At 49.0% G+C, this 17,189-nt stretch overlaps 1 protein-coding gene across 1 annotated transcript in view; it reads right to left on the reverse strand.

Moving 5' to 3' along the window:
* Window positions 1–562: 562 nt before the first annotated feature.
* The window catches only part of LOC309359811 (metabotropic glutamate receptor 6-like), a 42,424-nt gene continuing 25,797 nt past the window's right edge, over window positions 563–17,189 (reverse strand). The window contains exons 4-11 of the mRNA XM_081893960.1: window positions 16,137–16,272; window positions 15,718–15,872; window positions 14,219–14,359; window positions 10,813–11,013; window positions 9,910–10,049; window positions 7,241–8,176; window positions 3,718–3,943; window positions 563–643 (exon numbers count right to left, since the gene is read on the reverse strand). Of these exons, the coding sequence (XP_081750086.1) occupies window positions 588–643; window positions 3,718–3,943; window positions 7,241–8,176; window positions 9,910–10,049; window positions 10,813–11,013; window positions 14,219–14,359; window positions 15,718–15,872; window positions 16,137–16,272 (1,991 nt within the window). The 3' untranslated portion in view covers window positions 563–587. The remainder of the gene's footprint in view (window positions 644–3,717; window positions 3,944–7,240; window positions 8,177–9,909; window positions 10,050–10,812; window positions 11,014–14,218; window positions 14,360–15,717; window positions 15,873–16,136; window positions 16,273–17,189) is intronic.

Genomic DNA, 17,189 nt, shown 5'->3' on the forward strand with positions numbered 1-17,189 from the left:
GTTGTCTGTTCCAGTTGAATTCCTTTGCTCCTTTGTAAATAACACCCCCCCCCAATCGCCAGTGCTTGGTGTTAGGGTTAGAGGGGGCACTTTCTGCAGCCCAGATCTGGACTAGGCAATGAACCTCCAGGTGCCTTCATTGTTGTAACAGGAGGGCTGGGAGAGGGGTAGCACACTGAGAATATGATGCCTTTCTGACATGGGCAGTTCCATTCTAGAGCTGGGTTCTAGAGCCTGTGTTGCCTTGTCATTGGACTCCAACTCTCATCAGCCACCCTAGCTATCATGGCCAATGGGCAGGGGTGATGGGAGTTGTGGCCCAGCAAACATCTGCAGTTCCATGGGTTCTCTACCCCTGCCAAGAAGAAGTAGGGAAGGGGGGGCCCGGTTGCACTTGGGCCTCAGTTAGGGCCCCCTGAATGCCCTTAGGCTGAAGCTGGGGGAGAAAAAGAAGCAAAGTGGTATTGTAAAAATACAGGTTTATTCCCCAACACATGCCCACCCCAGCCCCTTCTGTTGAGCTTCACCCCGCAAAAAACCCTCCCCCTCCCATTCCCCACAATGGTTGTGCCCATCCTTTTCTTCGGTCATGTGGGCCCCATGGTCAGTTCTGTGTAGCTGATGTACATCACCTTAGGGAGGCCTGCAAAGGACACAAAATGGGGAGTTGTTAGAGAGGGGTGGGTGTGGGGAGGGATGGGCCACGCTGGGACCCCGAATAGGAAAACCTGCCTGCGGGGGCGGGGAGCTGTTCAGTTACTGGGGGAAGGGCTTTAAGCCAAGAACCTGGTTCATAATCTGGGAGCTTCCGCACAGTTGTCACGGGCAAACGTGAAAAGCCCTCAACAGACTTGCAGCCCAGCTGTTTATTATCAGAGACGGAGACACTTCAGTCTCCCTCGTGTTGGACTGCCTCTGTCATCATCCCTGACCATTGGCTGTGCTTGCTGGGGCCGATGGGAAGTGGAGTCCCAACAAGATCTGAAGGGCCAGTAGTTTCTCCTACCCACGTCAACCCTGGCTCTAGACCAGGGGTAGGCAACCTAAGGCCCTTGGGCCAAAAGCAGCTCACGGAGGCATTTAACTGGCCCACAAGCCGCCCCCGAACTGAGCTGCCTGTTCAGCAAGTCCCCACGCGCTGCGCTGAACCGGCACAGCATGGCATGGGGACTCTCTTCCGTGGCACCAGAAATTGCTTCTGTGCGTGCCCAGGCACTGAAAATCGCACCTGCACATGTGTGTGGCACTGGAAATTGCTTCTGTGCATGCCCAGATACTGAAAATTGCTTCTGTGCAGGTGTGATTTCTGGCATCTGGGCATGTGCAGAAGTGATTTCCTGTGTCACGCTGCGCCGGTCCGGCCCATGGAGGATCTCCACGGGAGTGATCTGGCCCATGCCCAGTAAGCCTTGCTGACCCCTGCTCTAGACTAATGGGCCCTTGCACATATACACTCTGCTGCCACCGTGCTTTCTGTGGGACGTGATCCATGAGAGGCAGTCAAGTACAACATTCCTTGTATTGCTAGAGAAGACATGCGAGGGAATGTTTGGTCCAGCCAGTCGAAACTTCCTGTTCCTCCTGGCTGGAGCATCCTTCCTTTTGCATGTGATAGAAGGTGGGCATGACCTAACTTGTCCAGGTAACAACAGGACAAATCACGCAGCACACCTCCCTCTTTTTGACTTCCTTCTTCGTTTGACCAGCTTCTAGCTAGGACTGCTTTGCTAGCTCTCAGCTAGTAGAAGCACTGGGATTATTCCCCCATATGGGGCAGATCCACATGTACATATTTGTAACTAAGTCTGCCTTCAGGAATCCAACTGTCAACTGATGTGAGTAAACTTCTTTTATTGACTTTGAATAAGATGGTTGCATCTTTATTCTTTTAAGAGGGATTCAAGGGAATTTACCAGGAATGTACAATTCAATCTGAGACAGATTGAATTGTATAATAGTGAGAGGCTCACACGAGCCTGCAACCAGCTATCTGCTGTGCATATAAAAGGGGGAATGTAACTCTGCTACATAAAGGAACTTGCTAGCATAAGTTAGGAAGGATATTAATAAACAATATATCCTCTCCTGCCACCTTGAACATTCCCACAATTTCAAGCTGCCACGATAACTCAAAACAAGTGCAGGGACCCTTTGGCTCACCAGATGTTGCTGAACTACAACTCCCATAATCCCTGGCACTTGTCCATGCTTGCTAGGGCAGATGGGAGTTGTGGTTTCGCCACATCTTGGTGTGGGGGCAGAACTTCCCCACTCCTGATCTAAAACACAGCAGAGAGGGTGAGGTTCTTGGGCAGTGGAATTGGTGAAAGCTCGGCTTGCTTTTCAAAAAAGCCATTAGGTAAGCCATCGCTACACGTTTCTCAAGCTCACAACTAAACAGAACCTCCATGTTCAAAGGCAGTACTGTAGTATACCCCTGAATGGCAGGCAGTGGGAACTAACACCGGGGGGGGGGGCGGGGTGTCCTGTCTACTCATGTCCTGCTCATGGGCAGCCAAGCACTTGTGGCTGGCTGCATTTGGAAGCAGAGTCTGGATTAAATTTCCCTTGGTCTAAATCAGCAAGGGAATCCCCATGTTCTTACAGTTGGGCCAGGTATATATAGAGCAATGAATATTGAATTGGGATGGCAGAAAGTTGGATTCCTGCCCCTCTTTCAATGCATGCAGATGAACGGAATGGGGATTTGAATCCCCACTGGCTTGAGCAGAGGCAAAATTGGGGGTGGCTTTTCTTTCATGTTCATTCAGCTATTGTTTTGTTGGCTTGTTGTTGCTTTAAGTAAAGGACGTGATCTTGAGAAAGAGGGCAAAGTGGCCTCTCCTGGGACAGAGTGAGAGGGCAGAGGCAGCGTCAACAGGCAAGGTTCCTGCGTCTCGCCTTGTTTCTGCGCATTGCTTGGTCAGGCGTGCGCTCTTGGCTGTGAGCTCTTGCCATCTGCTCTGGGACATCCTCACCCAGAGGGTGGCTATTAATATTCCAGAGCCACCCCCGCCCAGCTTTCCCCTCGAAGGCCAGTGTGCAAAGGGGCTCCAGGAAGACAGTGAGGTTCAGCTTGCTTGTGAGATAGCATAGGGCCCACCCCCATCCTTCCTTGCCCCTCATTTCTGCTGCAAATTCCCAACTAGCAAGTAGCCCTGACTACCTATCAACTACTATTTTACCAGGCCTTTCCAACAGGAGAAACAAAGGGCGATTAGGTGAAAGCCCTGAAACTCTCCCCAGCTCTTCAGGATTTCCTGTTAGGTCTGAAAACTTAAACTGATAGATTAATCAAGGAAAATGTCAGTTGATTAATTGGTAAAGCCCATTTTTAGTGATGGAATTTTTTCGAACCAGTGGGGCTGTAGTTTAAGAACACACTTCCTTTCACGTCGAGGCTATTTTGGTTCTGGTGTGTTACTGCAATGAGGAACGAGAGAGAGAGAGAGAGAGAGAGAGAGAGAGAGAGAGAGAGAGAGAGAGAGAAAGATCAAAGTTGGCCTTTCCTACAAACAACGGGGGGGCAAAAAGCCCCCGTTTCTGTCAGGCCCAAAGGCACAGCGGTGGTGGTACTGGGAGGAGTGGGAACACCTTGGGGGTGGCAGAAGGAAGGGGGTGGTACTTACAGGGCAGACGGAGGTCAGTTGAGGCACGGCAGGAAGGGGCCAGCGAAAGAGAAAATAAGACAGCGATACCTACTTTCTGGCTACTTACTGTCCGGCTTCTCATCTTTGCTCTCCCCGTTCTGCGCCCCTTTCTGCGAGAGCCTCGTGGAGGCATTGACGGCCGTGGCTGCTGCCTTGAAGCTGCGCTTCCGCTTCTGCACGTTCTGCTCTGGATGGAAGATGATGACGTACACCTTGGGCACGTAGAGCATCCCCAGCGACACGTAGGCGCTCAGGCTCATCGAAATGGTCAGCGTCGTCGTCTGAATGTAGATCTGGCAGGGAGAAGAATGGGAGGCTGGCCAAGAAAGTAGGAGGGCTATCTTTTCTCCCTCTACTGGATCGGGGCCACTTCATTCAGCTCAGACACTGAGGTCCACCTCTGAGGGCCTTCTGGCGGTTCCCTCACGGCGAGAAGCGAAGTTACAGGGAACAAGGCAGAGGGCCTTCTCTGTAGTGGCGCCCACCCTGTGGAATGCCCTCCCACCAGATGTCAAGGAAATAAACAACTATCTGACTTATAGAAGACATCTGAAGGCAATCCTGTTTTGGGAAGTTTGAAATGTTTGATGTTTTATCATGTTTTTAATATTCTGTTGGAAGCTGCCCAGAGTGGCTGGGGAGGCCCTGCCAGATAGGTGGGGTATAAGTAATATATTATCATTATCATTATCATCATACAATTGCGGGGGACAAATCTCATCCCAGCCTGTATCATTTCAGGTTTTGAGTGTTTCCCGGATTTTCCAAAAGCTCTGCATGCAGAACTAGCACAGCAGGGTTCAACCCAGCCTTCTCTCCTGATCTGTTATTTGTTGAGAACTGCATGCAGAACTAGCACAGCAGGGTTCAACCCAGCCTTCTCTCCTGATCTGTTATTTGTTGAGAACCAGGGATGTTTTTCAAACCTGCAACCCAGCCCAAGAAGAGCTTCACTGCCTGATTCTGTCGATTGTCCAACCTGAGCACAGACAGGGAAAGAACTTGCGACAGAGAGGTGGACTGTGATGGATTTTTAACGTGCCCTACATGCATTTAACTGGCGTTTGCATGCCTAAGACTGTTGATGTCAGTGAACTTAAGGCCCTTCCAGAATAGTGCTTTATTGTGGGCCCATTCTGCAACACCTTCTTGATGCAATAATAGTGTATTAGTGGCACCACTTAACTAGCTGCTTTCTCAATGCTAACACATTATTGCTGTCTGGAGGGGCTATAGCAGGAGCTCCCCCCCACCCCCAGCCTCAAACATTAATGGTTTGAAAAGTTGCAGGATTTTAGCAGGAAGTGAATGGATATGCACAAATAGGAAATGAAGCTGTGTAACAATCCCAAAATTTTTGCAGGCAGGCACAGCATTTAAAGCAGGGATTGTGTCTGACTGCCCCAGTAGGCACAAATCATCCCTGATATGGAAGCTTCTCCAAATGATTGAAGGGGCCTGACACAATGTCCTGACATTGCACATGGGGCCCTCTGAATATGGAGGGGCCCCTGGCCTCCTTAAAAAGGGTTGGAGGCCCATAGTGCTTCAGCCCCCAGGAACTGGCACCCTTGCCTGGAAGGGGCCCTAAGAGACACCCAACTGAAGGAGCGTCTCCACCCCCATCGTTCAGCCCAGACACTGAGGTCCAGCTCCGAGGACCTTCTGGCAGTTCCCTCATTGCGAGAAGTGAGGTCACAGGGAACCAGGCAGAGGGCCTTATTGGTAGTGGTGCCCGCCCTGTGGAACGCCCTCCCTTCAGATGTGAAGGAAATAAGCAGCTATCTTATCTTTAAAAGACATCTGAAGGCAGCCCTGTTTAGGGAAGTTTTTAATGTTTGATGTATTATGGTATTTTAATATTTTGTTGGAAGCAGCCCAGAGTGGCTGGGGAAGCCCAGCCAGGTGGGCGGGGTATAAATAATAAATTATTATTATTATTATTATTATTATTATTATTATTATTATTATTATTATATAACTCAGGACTGGATCTGGCTGTCTTGGGTGTCCCATGTCAGCTCATATGAGTCTGCCTGAACTACTGAAGTCCATCGCACCCCAACCTTTCGAGAGCTAAACCTTGTTCCCCCACCTCTGCCCTGGATTGAAATCAGAGGCATGCCTCACCTTTCACTTCGGAAATGGGGCAGAGTCAGGATTTACCCACCGGGAGAGAAATCTGCCTCACTCACGACATGAACTGGGTGGGAGGCAAAAAGGCGAGAGGACCGGCTTGTGTAGAGATGCGCCAGGCAGGCACATTGCGCTCCTAGGCAACCGTTAATTACTGAATGAATGTGACTTATCATGGCACCCCTAGAAGTTCTCTCGCTGCACACCCTCTGAGAATGACAGACTCGATAGTTCAGGAAATGTTGTGACATTTAAATCCCAGCAGCGCAGAACTAGAGGAAGGCTTGGGGGTGGGTCATCGCTCTAAGTTCCCGTCCTGCTTGCTTTATTGCAATGGTATTCCTCTCTCCAGACAGCTCAGGGCAGCAGATGTGGGGTTATCCCGCCTCTTTCCTCACAACAACCCTGTAAGGTTGGCTAGGCTGAGAAATAGTGACCAGCCCAGGTTAACTCAACAAGGGACAAACCAGTAGGTATTACATATGCAAATGTGGCTAATAAAATCTTGACTAGAAATTGGCCACTCTGTCAATTTTGGTTTCTCTTAGTTTTAAGGCTTCATGAAAATTCACCAGCACTTTAAGTGTGTATTTCTCCCAACATGAACAGTTTTGCATGCAATTTCCCCAATAGACAGATTTTTGCAAAGCAATTTTGCCTAATAGAATGCATTTCTATGAGTTGTCTTCACTAACATGCACTTTTATGTGCACTTTCCCCTAATTATGTGCATTTTTGTAACCATTATTTGGCAATGCAAAATTCAGAGAAATGCAAGTTTTGAAAGGTGCTTGTGTTTTAGTTCTCATACTGTTTCACAAAGTGCCCAGCCCACTTCCCACCTGCAATCTGAATTGGTACAGCCCAGCAAGAAACATTTCATAAGAGCTTCTGCCTGCCTGTTTGAGCTCCTAGGGCCAAACCATACAATATATAGCAGATGTGTGAACAGTCTCCTGAAATTGGGCGTTCTGAGTTTGTTTTAAACTGAAAAGACAGAGGGTTCCTGCATTCTTTCCCTAAGGAGGGAAAGGCAGCCTGGAGAGGGCAATTCTGACTGGACAAAAGGCAGAAGGGAAAAACATCCCTTCCCTTTCTGCTGCTGTTATCAATAACTTCTCACATGTTCTCCTCTAGCCAGTGTGGTGTAATGGTTAGAGTGTTGGACTATGATGTGGGAGAGCTGGGTTCAAATCCCCACTCAGCCATGAAGCTCACTGGGTGACCATTGGCCACTCACCATCTCCTAGGCTAATCCAGGGTTGTTGTGAGGATCAAATGGGGAGGAGAACTATGTACCCCACCTTGAGATCATTGGAAGATAAAGGTGCCTCTAGGTGTAATAAATAAGTAAATAAATAGCTTGGTCCTTGTGTGCTGCTTAACCCGACCCCTGCCAGGCCTACCCGGTTTCCTTTCCTCTACAACCCACATCTTGGCCTGGTTGTTCCCACCTTCTCTGCTGACTGTGCTGTGCCAAAGAAGATGGGCACAAAGGCTAGCCAGACGATGCAGGTCGTGTACATGGTGAAGCCAATGGGCTTGGCCTCATTGAAGTTCTCTGGCACGCCACGGGCCTTGATGGCATAGACTGTGCAGGTGACCATCAAGATGATACTGTAGCTGAGGCAGGAGATGATGGACAAGTCTGACATGTCACATTTGAGCACCCCCTGGGCAAACTCCGGGTTGGGCGTGCGCTGCTCTTCATAGTCAATGATGCTGTGGGGAGGTGCGACCCCCAGCCAGATGACCACAGCCACTATCTGGACTGAAATGAGGCTGAAGGTGATGACCAGCTGGGAGGTGGGACTGATGAATTTGGGTGGTGTCACCGACTTCTTGCCTTGCTCAAAGATGCGGTAGATGCGGTTGGTTTTGGTCAACAAAGCAGAGTAGCTAATGGCCATGCCCAAGCCCAGGAAGAGGCGCCGCAAGGCACAGACGCCAATGCCAGGCTCCGCAATCATCAGGAAAGTGATGGTGTAGATCAGAAAGATCCCTGTGAGCAGCACGTAGCTCAGCTCGCGGCCGGAGGCTCGGACGATGGGAGTGTCGTTGAAGCGGATGAAGGTGATGATGATGAAGACAGTGCCAAGGATGCCCAGCATGGCCAGGAAGATGGGCAGAATGGCCCAGGGGGAGCTCCACTCCAGCTTGACAATGGGGGTTGGGCGACAAGCCGTGCGGTTAAGGTTGGGCCGCATGTCAAAGGGGCACATCTCGCAGTTGAACTCGTCCAGCTGGTACTGGTAGCCGTCGCACAGTTCGCAGTGCCAGCAGCAGGGCACGCCCTTCACCATCTTCTTCCTCTCGCCGGGATTGCAGGGAAGGCTGCACACGGAGGACGGGATCTCCTTTTGGCCACCTGACCACTGCATTTCATCAATCTATAGGGGGAGATACATAAACAAGATGGGAGCCACAAACTGTTTCAAGGAACCTGAAACTGTTCCAAGGAACCTGAGCATTTTCAGGAAGCATATCAAGGATTAATCTCTCCAGATGTTGGCTCTCCAGATGCTGGACTCCAGCTCCCATCAACCCCAGCCAGCTCAGCCAGTGACTAGGGATTATGGAAGTCCAGCAACTTCTCTGGATGGTCAAAGGTTCCTTGTCCCTAGATAAACCAGTGAGAGGACCAGTAATTGTGGAGAAGCTTCCCTGACAGAGTTTACTGGCCATCTTCTGCAATGTCATCCAGGCCAGAGAGGCCCAACCTGTGAAGGCCTTCCTGTGAACCGAGTGTATCACAGAGCATGCCCCAGAATCCTTTGTAAGAAACAGGGGGTTCCATAGTAGACTCTCAGGACTTCCTGAGCACCTAAAGGTCATTGTGGAAAGTATTTCTTAAAAGCAGAACACTTTTAAAACACCTCTGCAGAGAAAAATTATTCATGTGGCTCTGAGTCCTGGGAAACCGGTTGGCTTGTTCCCACCTGGCCTGAGAGGGCAGGGCCCTCACTGACTCCAGCTACAAAAGATGAGGTGTTGAACAGCATAGGGGGTATTGATTAGGGGGGTTTGTTGGCTGGGGGTTGTTGCTGTATTTTTATTTGTATCTTTTTTGTATCTTTGTTATGTTTTAGGTGGAAACGCCTCTTCTACTAAAATGTTTCTTCAATGACCATGAGACACAGGTGCACCATCTGCAAAGAATGCCAGCCTGACAGAGGAAATTGCCATGAACACACTGTCCAAATGTACAACAAATTGGAAACATGGTTATGGGCTTTCCAGGTACAATGGTACCTTGGGTTACAGACACTTCAGGTTACAGATGCTTCAGGTTACAGACTCTGCTAACGCAGAAATAGTACTTTGGGTTAAGAACTTTGCCCCAGGATAAGAAGAGAAATCGCACAGCAGCGGTGCGGTGGCAGCGGGAGGCCCCATTAGCTAAAGTAGTACCTCAGGTTAAGAACAGTTTCAGGTTAAGAACGGACCTCCAGAACGAATTAAGTTCTTAACCTGAAGTACCACTGTATATGGCTCTTGCGAACCGTGGCTGTCATGGACCGCATATAGCAGTGCTGAACCAATGTGGTGCATTTAGAGAAGAAGAAGAAGAAGAAGAAGAAGAAGAAGAAGAAGAAGAAGAAGAAGAAGAAGAAGAAGAAGAAGAAGAAGAATCATCATCTATAGGACTTGTGCAGCCTTCAAACACAAGCTTGAAGGACAACTTCCATGGAGAACAATGTGATGGGTTCTGGGCTGGGAGGTGAGTTGTGAGTTGTGGGCCTGGGCTTTGAATGGGAACTTAGCAGAAATGAGTGTGGGTTCTCCTCATTCAAAAAAGAGGGGTGGGGATGGGCAGGTGAGAAGGCAAAGTCAGACCACCGACTGAATGACCTGTGAGGCAACCAATGATAGGCAAATAGATCTAGGCACCATAGAGATACAGAGGGCAGAGTGGTTTGTCCTAGAGACCATGCTGCGTTCCTGCCTTGCATATGCAGGACTGTGTTGCACTCTGGCCTTTTTCTGCACCTCAAATATCCTGGTCTGATGGTGTCAGAATGCAACATGATGTGGCTGCCAATGAGAACACAGATTCCTGACCAAATCCCCACTGTGTTCCAGGCCCCACAGCAACCTCTAGTGCTGTGCTTGGGTCACTCACGTTCAGACGTAGGTATTCTGTCCACTGCCCGATTGCCTTGTACCCGGGGGTCGTGGTGTTTGTCAGCTGGTACTGGAAGATGTCATAGCGGCCGGGCGCATCTCCGTTCTCGTTGAACATCACAGGTGTCCCAGCGCTGCCTGTAGGAAGGAGAGGGTTACTGCAAGTGGGATGCTCACTGCCTCTCTTGAATGAGATGGCTCTCAAAGGGGGTTAGACAAATTCAAGGAGGATGGGGCTATCAACATGATGGCTTATGATACCTTCAAGGGCAACACGGCAACACAGTTCTAAATTACCAGTTGCTGGAAGAGCAGTGGGAGACTTCATTGTGGTGTCTGGCTGTCCACTGTGAGTTACTGGGTCCTGAGTTAGATGGGATGGATGCCAGTAGGGCTCTTCAGACTGTTATAGGATTGGGGGTTGTTTTGGATGAGGCCTGCAGGTCCCAACCAAGCCTGTATCTAGTATCTATAAGATGGGAGTTTGCTGTAGAAGAGATCAACTGAACTGGCCAAACCAGCCTCTGTTGTTAGCTCAATGCTTGGGTTTCCAGACCTCCAGGTCTGACCTGAAAGCTTCAGGTTTCCTTGCCTATTGGCAGATGGTGGCCTTGAGTCTCCAGGTGGGTGGGAATGTCTTTGATTTGGGCTGCTCCTGTGACATCACTGGGGGTCGTCCTCAAGCTTTGGCCCTGAAATCTTACGGTCTGGGATGCTCCTATCCTGGCACACCTGGCTCACTTAGGTTCCTTCACTTCAGTTGACCTACTCTTGAGTTGGCCCAGCACTAGAGACATCCTTCAGTCTTAAATGCATGCAAATCTTTAAAAGGCCCTTTGTATCTGAGGCCAGGTGTAGCAACATGACACTACTGCGGTCAAAGGGACTCTGCCCATCTCACCATTGAAGTTGACGGCGAGGATGTAGCGCAGCAGAGTCTGGCCATGGATGGGGTCCATCTTTTCACACACCCCGATGTGGCCTGGGCAGAGGTCCAGGTGCATGTTGTGCAAGGCGTGAGCCATGGCATAGACGGCATCAATGACAAACTGCACCTTCCCCTCCTGTTCGTATGTTGCGTCTTTTCCAATCCGCTCTTCACCTGTGGCGTGGAAGGGTAAAATGTGGATCAGAACTAAGCACAGAGGGGTGAGAGCCAATGGTGAGTCTACTTAGAGTATGACAGTGGGAAGGGAAGCTGTGGCTCTCTGGACTCCCAGCTCCCATCAGCTTCAACCAGCCAACGGCCGAGGAATAGGTAGGTGAGTGTTACTCTGAAACTTTTGCCATGGTCTATTGCTGTAGTGTAGATCGTGGCATGGGGAAATGCTGGCATAACTTAATATGACAGAGATCTCCGTTATGATCTTTCTTGACCTCGGAAGCAGTCTGTGTCTTGGAAGTTATCCTAGAATCATAGAATCATAGAGTTGGAAGAGACCACAAGGGCCATCGAGTCCAACCCCCTGCCAAGCAGGAAACACCATCAGAGCACTCCTGACATATGGTTGTCAAGCCTCTGCTTAAAGACCTCCAAAGAAGGAGACTCCACCACACTCCTTGGCAGCAAATTCCACTGTTGAACAGCTCTTACTGTCAGGAAGTTCTTCCTAATGTTTAGGTGGAATCTTCTTTCTTGTAGTTTGGATCCATTGCTCTGTGTCTGCTTCTCTGGAGCAGCAGAAAACAACCTTTCTCCCTCCTCTATGGAACATCCTTTTATATATTTGAACATGGCTATCATATCACCCCTTAACCTCCTCTTCTCCAGGCTAAACATGCCCAGCTCCCTTAGCCGTTCCTCATAAGGCATCGTTTCCAAGCCTTTGACCATTTTGGTTGCCCTCCTCTGGACACGTTCCAGTTTGTCAGTGTCCTTCTTGAACTGTGGTGCCCAGAACTGGACACAGTACTCCAGGTGAGGTCTGTCCAGAGCAGAATACAGTGGCACTATTACTTCCCTTGATCTAGATGCTATACTCCTATTGATGCAGCCCAGAATTGCATTGGCTTTTTTGGCTGCCGCGTCACACTGTTTGCTCATGTCAAGTTTGTGGTCAACCAAGACTCCTAGATCCTTTTCCTGAGCTCCTAATACTTTGTGTAAAGATCAGCACATGTAATCTGGTTACCAGTAAAATCTAATCAGCACCTCCTGTGAAACAATGGTTGCCTCACAGACAAATAGTAAGATTAACTTTAAGGCAGGAAACAAAACCAGGATAACCACTTTAGTCATTGCTCACTAGGATCAGTGGCGTAGCGTGGGGGGTGCAGGGGGCGGCCGCACCGGGCGCAACATCTGGGGGTTAGGGTTGGGGGTGCAAATCTACGGGCTAGGGGGTGCAAATTACTTGCCTTGCCCCGGGTGCTGACAACCCACGCTACGCCACTGACTAGGATTATGTACTTTCGACTTTAATTAAGCTGAATAAGCAAGATGGGAAAGAGGCAGGAGACTCTTGTTTGCCCTTTGTGGGTATGAATTGCCTCCAGGTGGGCAAAGAAGGAAACTTTAGAAAAAGTTCCCCATTTTAGGCCACAGGTAGCCAACTTATGTACAGTGGTACCTCGGGATGCGAACGGGATCTGTTCCGGAGCCCCGTTCACATCCAGAAGCAAACGTAACTAGCGGTGGCACGTCTGCGCGTGCCGCTTTTCGCCACTTCTGCGCATGCGCGTGATGTCGTTTTGAGCGTCTGCGCATGCGCGAGCGGCAAAACCCAGAAGTAACGCGCTCCGTTACTTCCGGGTTGCCATGGAGCGCAACTTGAACACACTCAACATGAGGCATATTCAACCTGAGGTATGACTGAATATTGTGGGCAAGTGGACCAGTAAATTTTTTTTGTTGGCTACAGACGTTTGGCGGTTTTATTTCCAAGTAATAATTTATTTCCTGTAATAATAACAAATTATTTCTTGTAATAACTCAGACATCTCATTATTTTACAATGCACATCCTTTGATCAAAGAATTCATACTGTTAATTTCAGCTACAGCTGGGTGTCAGCTGAAAAGGAAAACAAACCAACCCCCAAACACTCTCAGTTTTGTCAGGCAACATGGAGCGGTTTGGGTCCAGGCAGAAGCTCAGGAGAGAATGTGAGAAGAATTGGGAAGCTTTGTGATAATGGCAATAACAGAACCCTCAGAAAAAAGCCAGAGTCAACCCAAGTCTATCTCAGCCAGGGGAGCCTGGATTTGGGGGCTCCAGGCAGGGAAAACCAATGGGGTTGGGATGACACCACTTGGAAATCTAATCCCCTCCATTCCCTGCAGAGCAGTGAAATAATCCCAGGCCCTGCAGCTCCTCGATAATATTCCCTTTCTAACACCGCTGCCTCTCAAAAATAGGGATTAGTGCACAGCCAGGCTGCGAGGAAATAGTTGTGAACCAGGTGAGTGGGGAGCTCACAACAGGTGTTCTATGTATCTTCTAAGGAACAGATGGACCTGTCACTTTTGGTTCTCTCACTTTCTCACCCTGAAGTTCGCATTTCTGCATTCTAACTTCAACTCCCCACATTTCTGCAGCAATTTATGATTTTAAAAGAAAAATCCTCACAAGAACGTGTTGACATTTCAACTGCATACTTCTCCCAATAAGCACAATTTTGCCTACCACGCACATTTTTGCAAAGCAAATTTTCCTAATATAATGCATGTTTGTATGTTGCTTTCACAAATACACACATTTTTATGCACACTGTTGCCTAGCATATGCATTTTGTGCATATTACTTGGCTGAACAACCGCACTGCAAATTTTGAAGGATGCCTGTGTTTTGGTTCACATATGGTTTCTGAAAGTGCAAATTTGGAAACCAAACCACATGAGAAATGGTTGAAGGAGCTGGGCATGTTTAGCCTGAAAAAGCGGCGACCGAGAAGAGATGTGATAGCCATCATCAACTATCTCAAGGACTGTCACATGGAAGAAGGAACAAGTTTGTTTTTTACTGCTCTGGAGGGTAGGATTAAAACCAGTGATGTCAAGTTACAAGAAGGGCGATTCCAACTAAACATCAGGAAGAACTTTGTGACAGGAAGAGCTGTTTTAGGGTGGAATGGACTCTCCTTCATTGGAGATTTTTAAGCAGAGGCTGGATGGCCATCTGTCGTGGATGCTTTAGCTGAGATTCCTGCATTGCAGGGCGTTGGACTAGATGACCCTCAGGGTCCCTTAACTATATGATTCTGTGATTCCATGGTAGGTTCATCTTCAAACGAGAACTTACTTGAATTCCTCCCCCATCCCTGGTACCACCCCGCCTTGTTTTAAGCTCTCTCCCAAAGCCTCCATACCAGTACATTTCCGTGCCCCTTCATCAGGCTGCAACCCTGGACGAGTCAGTTTACATCGGAAATCTTCCTCCCAGTACTCAGCAAACCAGATGTTGCGCCGATTGTTCTCCAAGGAGCGTGTGGTGAAGTACTGGTCAAAACCTTGGGGGAGAAAACAGGGAGGTCATGGCCTTTGTAGGCATCCTTCTACTGCATTGCCAACTTTTTCATCAGCCTCTGTAGCTGCAGCTGTAATAGGAGCTTGACCTCTGTAGACATTAAGATAAAGGTAAAGGGACCCCTGATCATTAGGTCCAGTTGTGGCTGACTCTGGGGTTGCGGCGCTCATCTTGCTTTATTGGCCGAGGGAGCTGGCATACAGCTTACGGGTCATGTGGCCAGCATGACTAAGCCACTTCTGGCGAACCAGAGCAGCGCACGGAAACGCCGTTTACCTTCCCGCCGGAGTGGTACCTATTTATCTACTTGCATTTTGACGTGCTTTCAAACTGCTAGGTTGGCAGGAGCAGGGACTGAGCAACAGGAGCTCACCCTGTTGCGGGGATTCGAACTGCCGACCTTCTGATCAGTAAGTCCTAGGCTCTGTGGTTTAACCCACAACGCCACCCGCGTCCCACCTTTACAGTACTTTATTTTTAAAATGCTGTGTGATCCTTTTGGGGGGTGAAGGTTCCCAGGAAATCAGGCCCTCTGTGTTATAAGTCCTTCTATCTTATCTAAGGCAGGGATGGGAAATCTCTGTGTGTGTGTGTCCCTGAGGTTGTTGACCTCTGGATCCAATCAGCCCTAGATATAATGGCCAACAATCAGGGATCATGGGAGTTGTAGTCCAACAATATCTGGAGGACTACAGTTCCCCAGCCCAGAACAAGCAGAAATCAACCAGCTTTGCTCAGCCTAGAGCTGCTGAGACAGGGAAAAGTTGCACCTGTTGATTTCTGCCTGCATCATAGGCTGCTGTCAAGTGAATAAAAATGGCAGCCCAAGTCATAAGATCCTATTTCTACAGAAATAGTCAGTCTACCCTCCAAGCAAATATTTTTTCAGGCTCCCTGATCTTTCCATTCCTCTATTTTGGTTCCAGAAGAATCAATTCAGAATGACTGCCAGCCATGGCCCCGTACTCAAAGGCACTCGCAGATTAAAACCCTCAAGGAGGCAGCAAAATGAATGGAGAGTCTTTCCTCATAGCTATGAATGGCTGGTTTGCAAGTGTGTTAAGTCACAGACCCGGGATCCCCTTAAAATGGATTAGCTACCACTTAATGTCCTTTAGCGCCTTCTCGTATTCTCAACCAGGGCAATTATGGTGCGGTGCTTAAGAGCAGATTAAATTTAGAAAGCAAGCGTGTTTGGGTGAGAAATAAAGCAATGGGAAGAATGAGGGTCAGCTGAGGTCCCATGTCCCAAAGCATCCAATCCAAAAAGGTGTGGGGTCTACGTCTGCCTGTCGTACTTCCTCCCACTATAATTGGCCCCAGTGCCTCCTTGTTGCCTACCTTCCACAGAAGCTCGCTTGGGTAGGATGGTGACAGCTCCTTCAGCCACCTCTTCTTGCTTCAGAATAGGAGAGATCTTGGAGCCCCAGCTGTCGGATCCAACCCACAGGAACTGGCCAGTCAGGTTGGCCCGGCGTGCAGCCTCCAGCACTCGCCTGCAGGGGGCGCATGGGGGAAAGCGAGAGCTACTGTATTTTCCTGTGTATAAGACGCCCACATGCATAAGATGCCCCCTATTTTTAGGACTCCAATTTAAAAAAATAGGGGGGAGAGTGCCCTGTGTATAAGACGACCCACAATTTCCCACATAATTTTAAAGTAAAAAAAACCTAGTATTGTACACGGAAAAGTACGGTAATACCTCACCCAACGCTCCCCCTGGAGGACACGTTGTGCATTGCCGCTAACGGCACACTCACTTGATGTCGTCCTCGTTGGCGAAGATGATGATGCCGCGAGCGTTGGGGGTCTCCATCAGCCTCTTGATCATTTTGTCAAACTCTCCCGGCTTGGGTTCTCGTGGGATCTTGATGGATTGGGCGATACAGACTCCACCTGACAGGTGTAAGAAAGTTTCAGGAAGCAATTGGGAGGAGCCCAATGGTGCTAGAGATTCAGTCTCTAGCCCCTCCATTTCAGAAAGGACGAGGTGCCAGGGGATATGACAGAGCCTTGCTTGGACTCCTAGGCAGCTGCCACTGCTCAGAGCAGACAAGGACCTCCAGAAAATGCTGGACTACAACTCCTGTGACCACCGGCCATGTTTGCTAGGCCTTACGGGAGTTTATTATTCATTTAATTTAATTTCTACCCCACCTTCTTCTCCAAGGAGCTCAAGGTTTCAGACACGCATCCCCCCTCCCCATTATTATCCACACAACAACCCTGTGAGGTAGGTCAGGCTGAGAGACCGGCCCAAGGTCACCTAATGGGATTCATGGCTGAGAGGGCATTTGAACCCTGGTCTCCCAGGTCCTACTCCAGCACTTAAACCTCTACAGCTGGAGAGCCACAGGCTAGAGACACTCCTGCAAAGTGGAACTGTGGGAGGAAAGGACTCCTGAGCCTTTCTCTTCGGCACATTTTCCTCTTTACAATGTCCCCCCCCCCCAGTGCTTTTTCCTCATCAGTGTGAGGTTGCTGGAGAGCAGCCTTGGTCCCAGAGGCGTAGGAAGGTCAGGTGGTATCCGGTGCTGAAAATTTCTTGTCACCCCCCCCCACACACATTGATTATATATATTTTTTGCCTGCAAAAATAGTTTTACGTTATTTCATATTTTCTTACAAAGGAATGTGGATTATGGGCCTCTGATAACAAGGAGGGGACTGTGGACAGATACTTCAATCTACAGGATGGATTGTGTTTTGGCTCCACTGAATTGAAATTTCAGCCTTCACAACGTATGAAAACAGGCAAGTAAACAGTTATCTTCGTGGAGGAGGGTCAAGATATTAACTGACATGCATGAAAA

Source organism: Podarcis melisellensis (genome assembly GCF_964234715.1).
Source record: "Podarcis melisellensis genome assembly, chromosome: 17".
Taxonomy (NCBI): Eukaryota; Metazoa; Chordata; class Lepidosauria; order Squamata; family Lacertidae; genus Podarcis; species Podarcis melisellensis.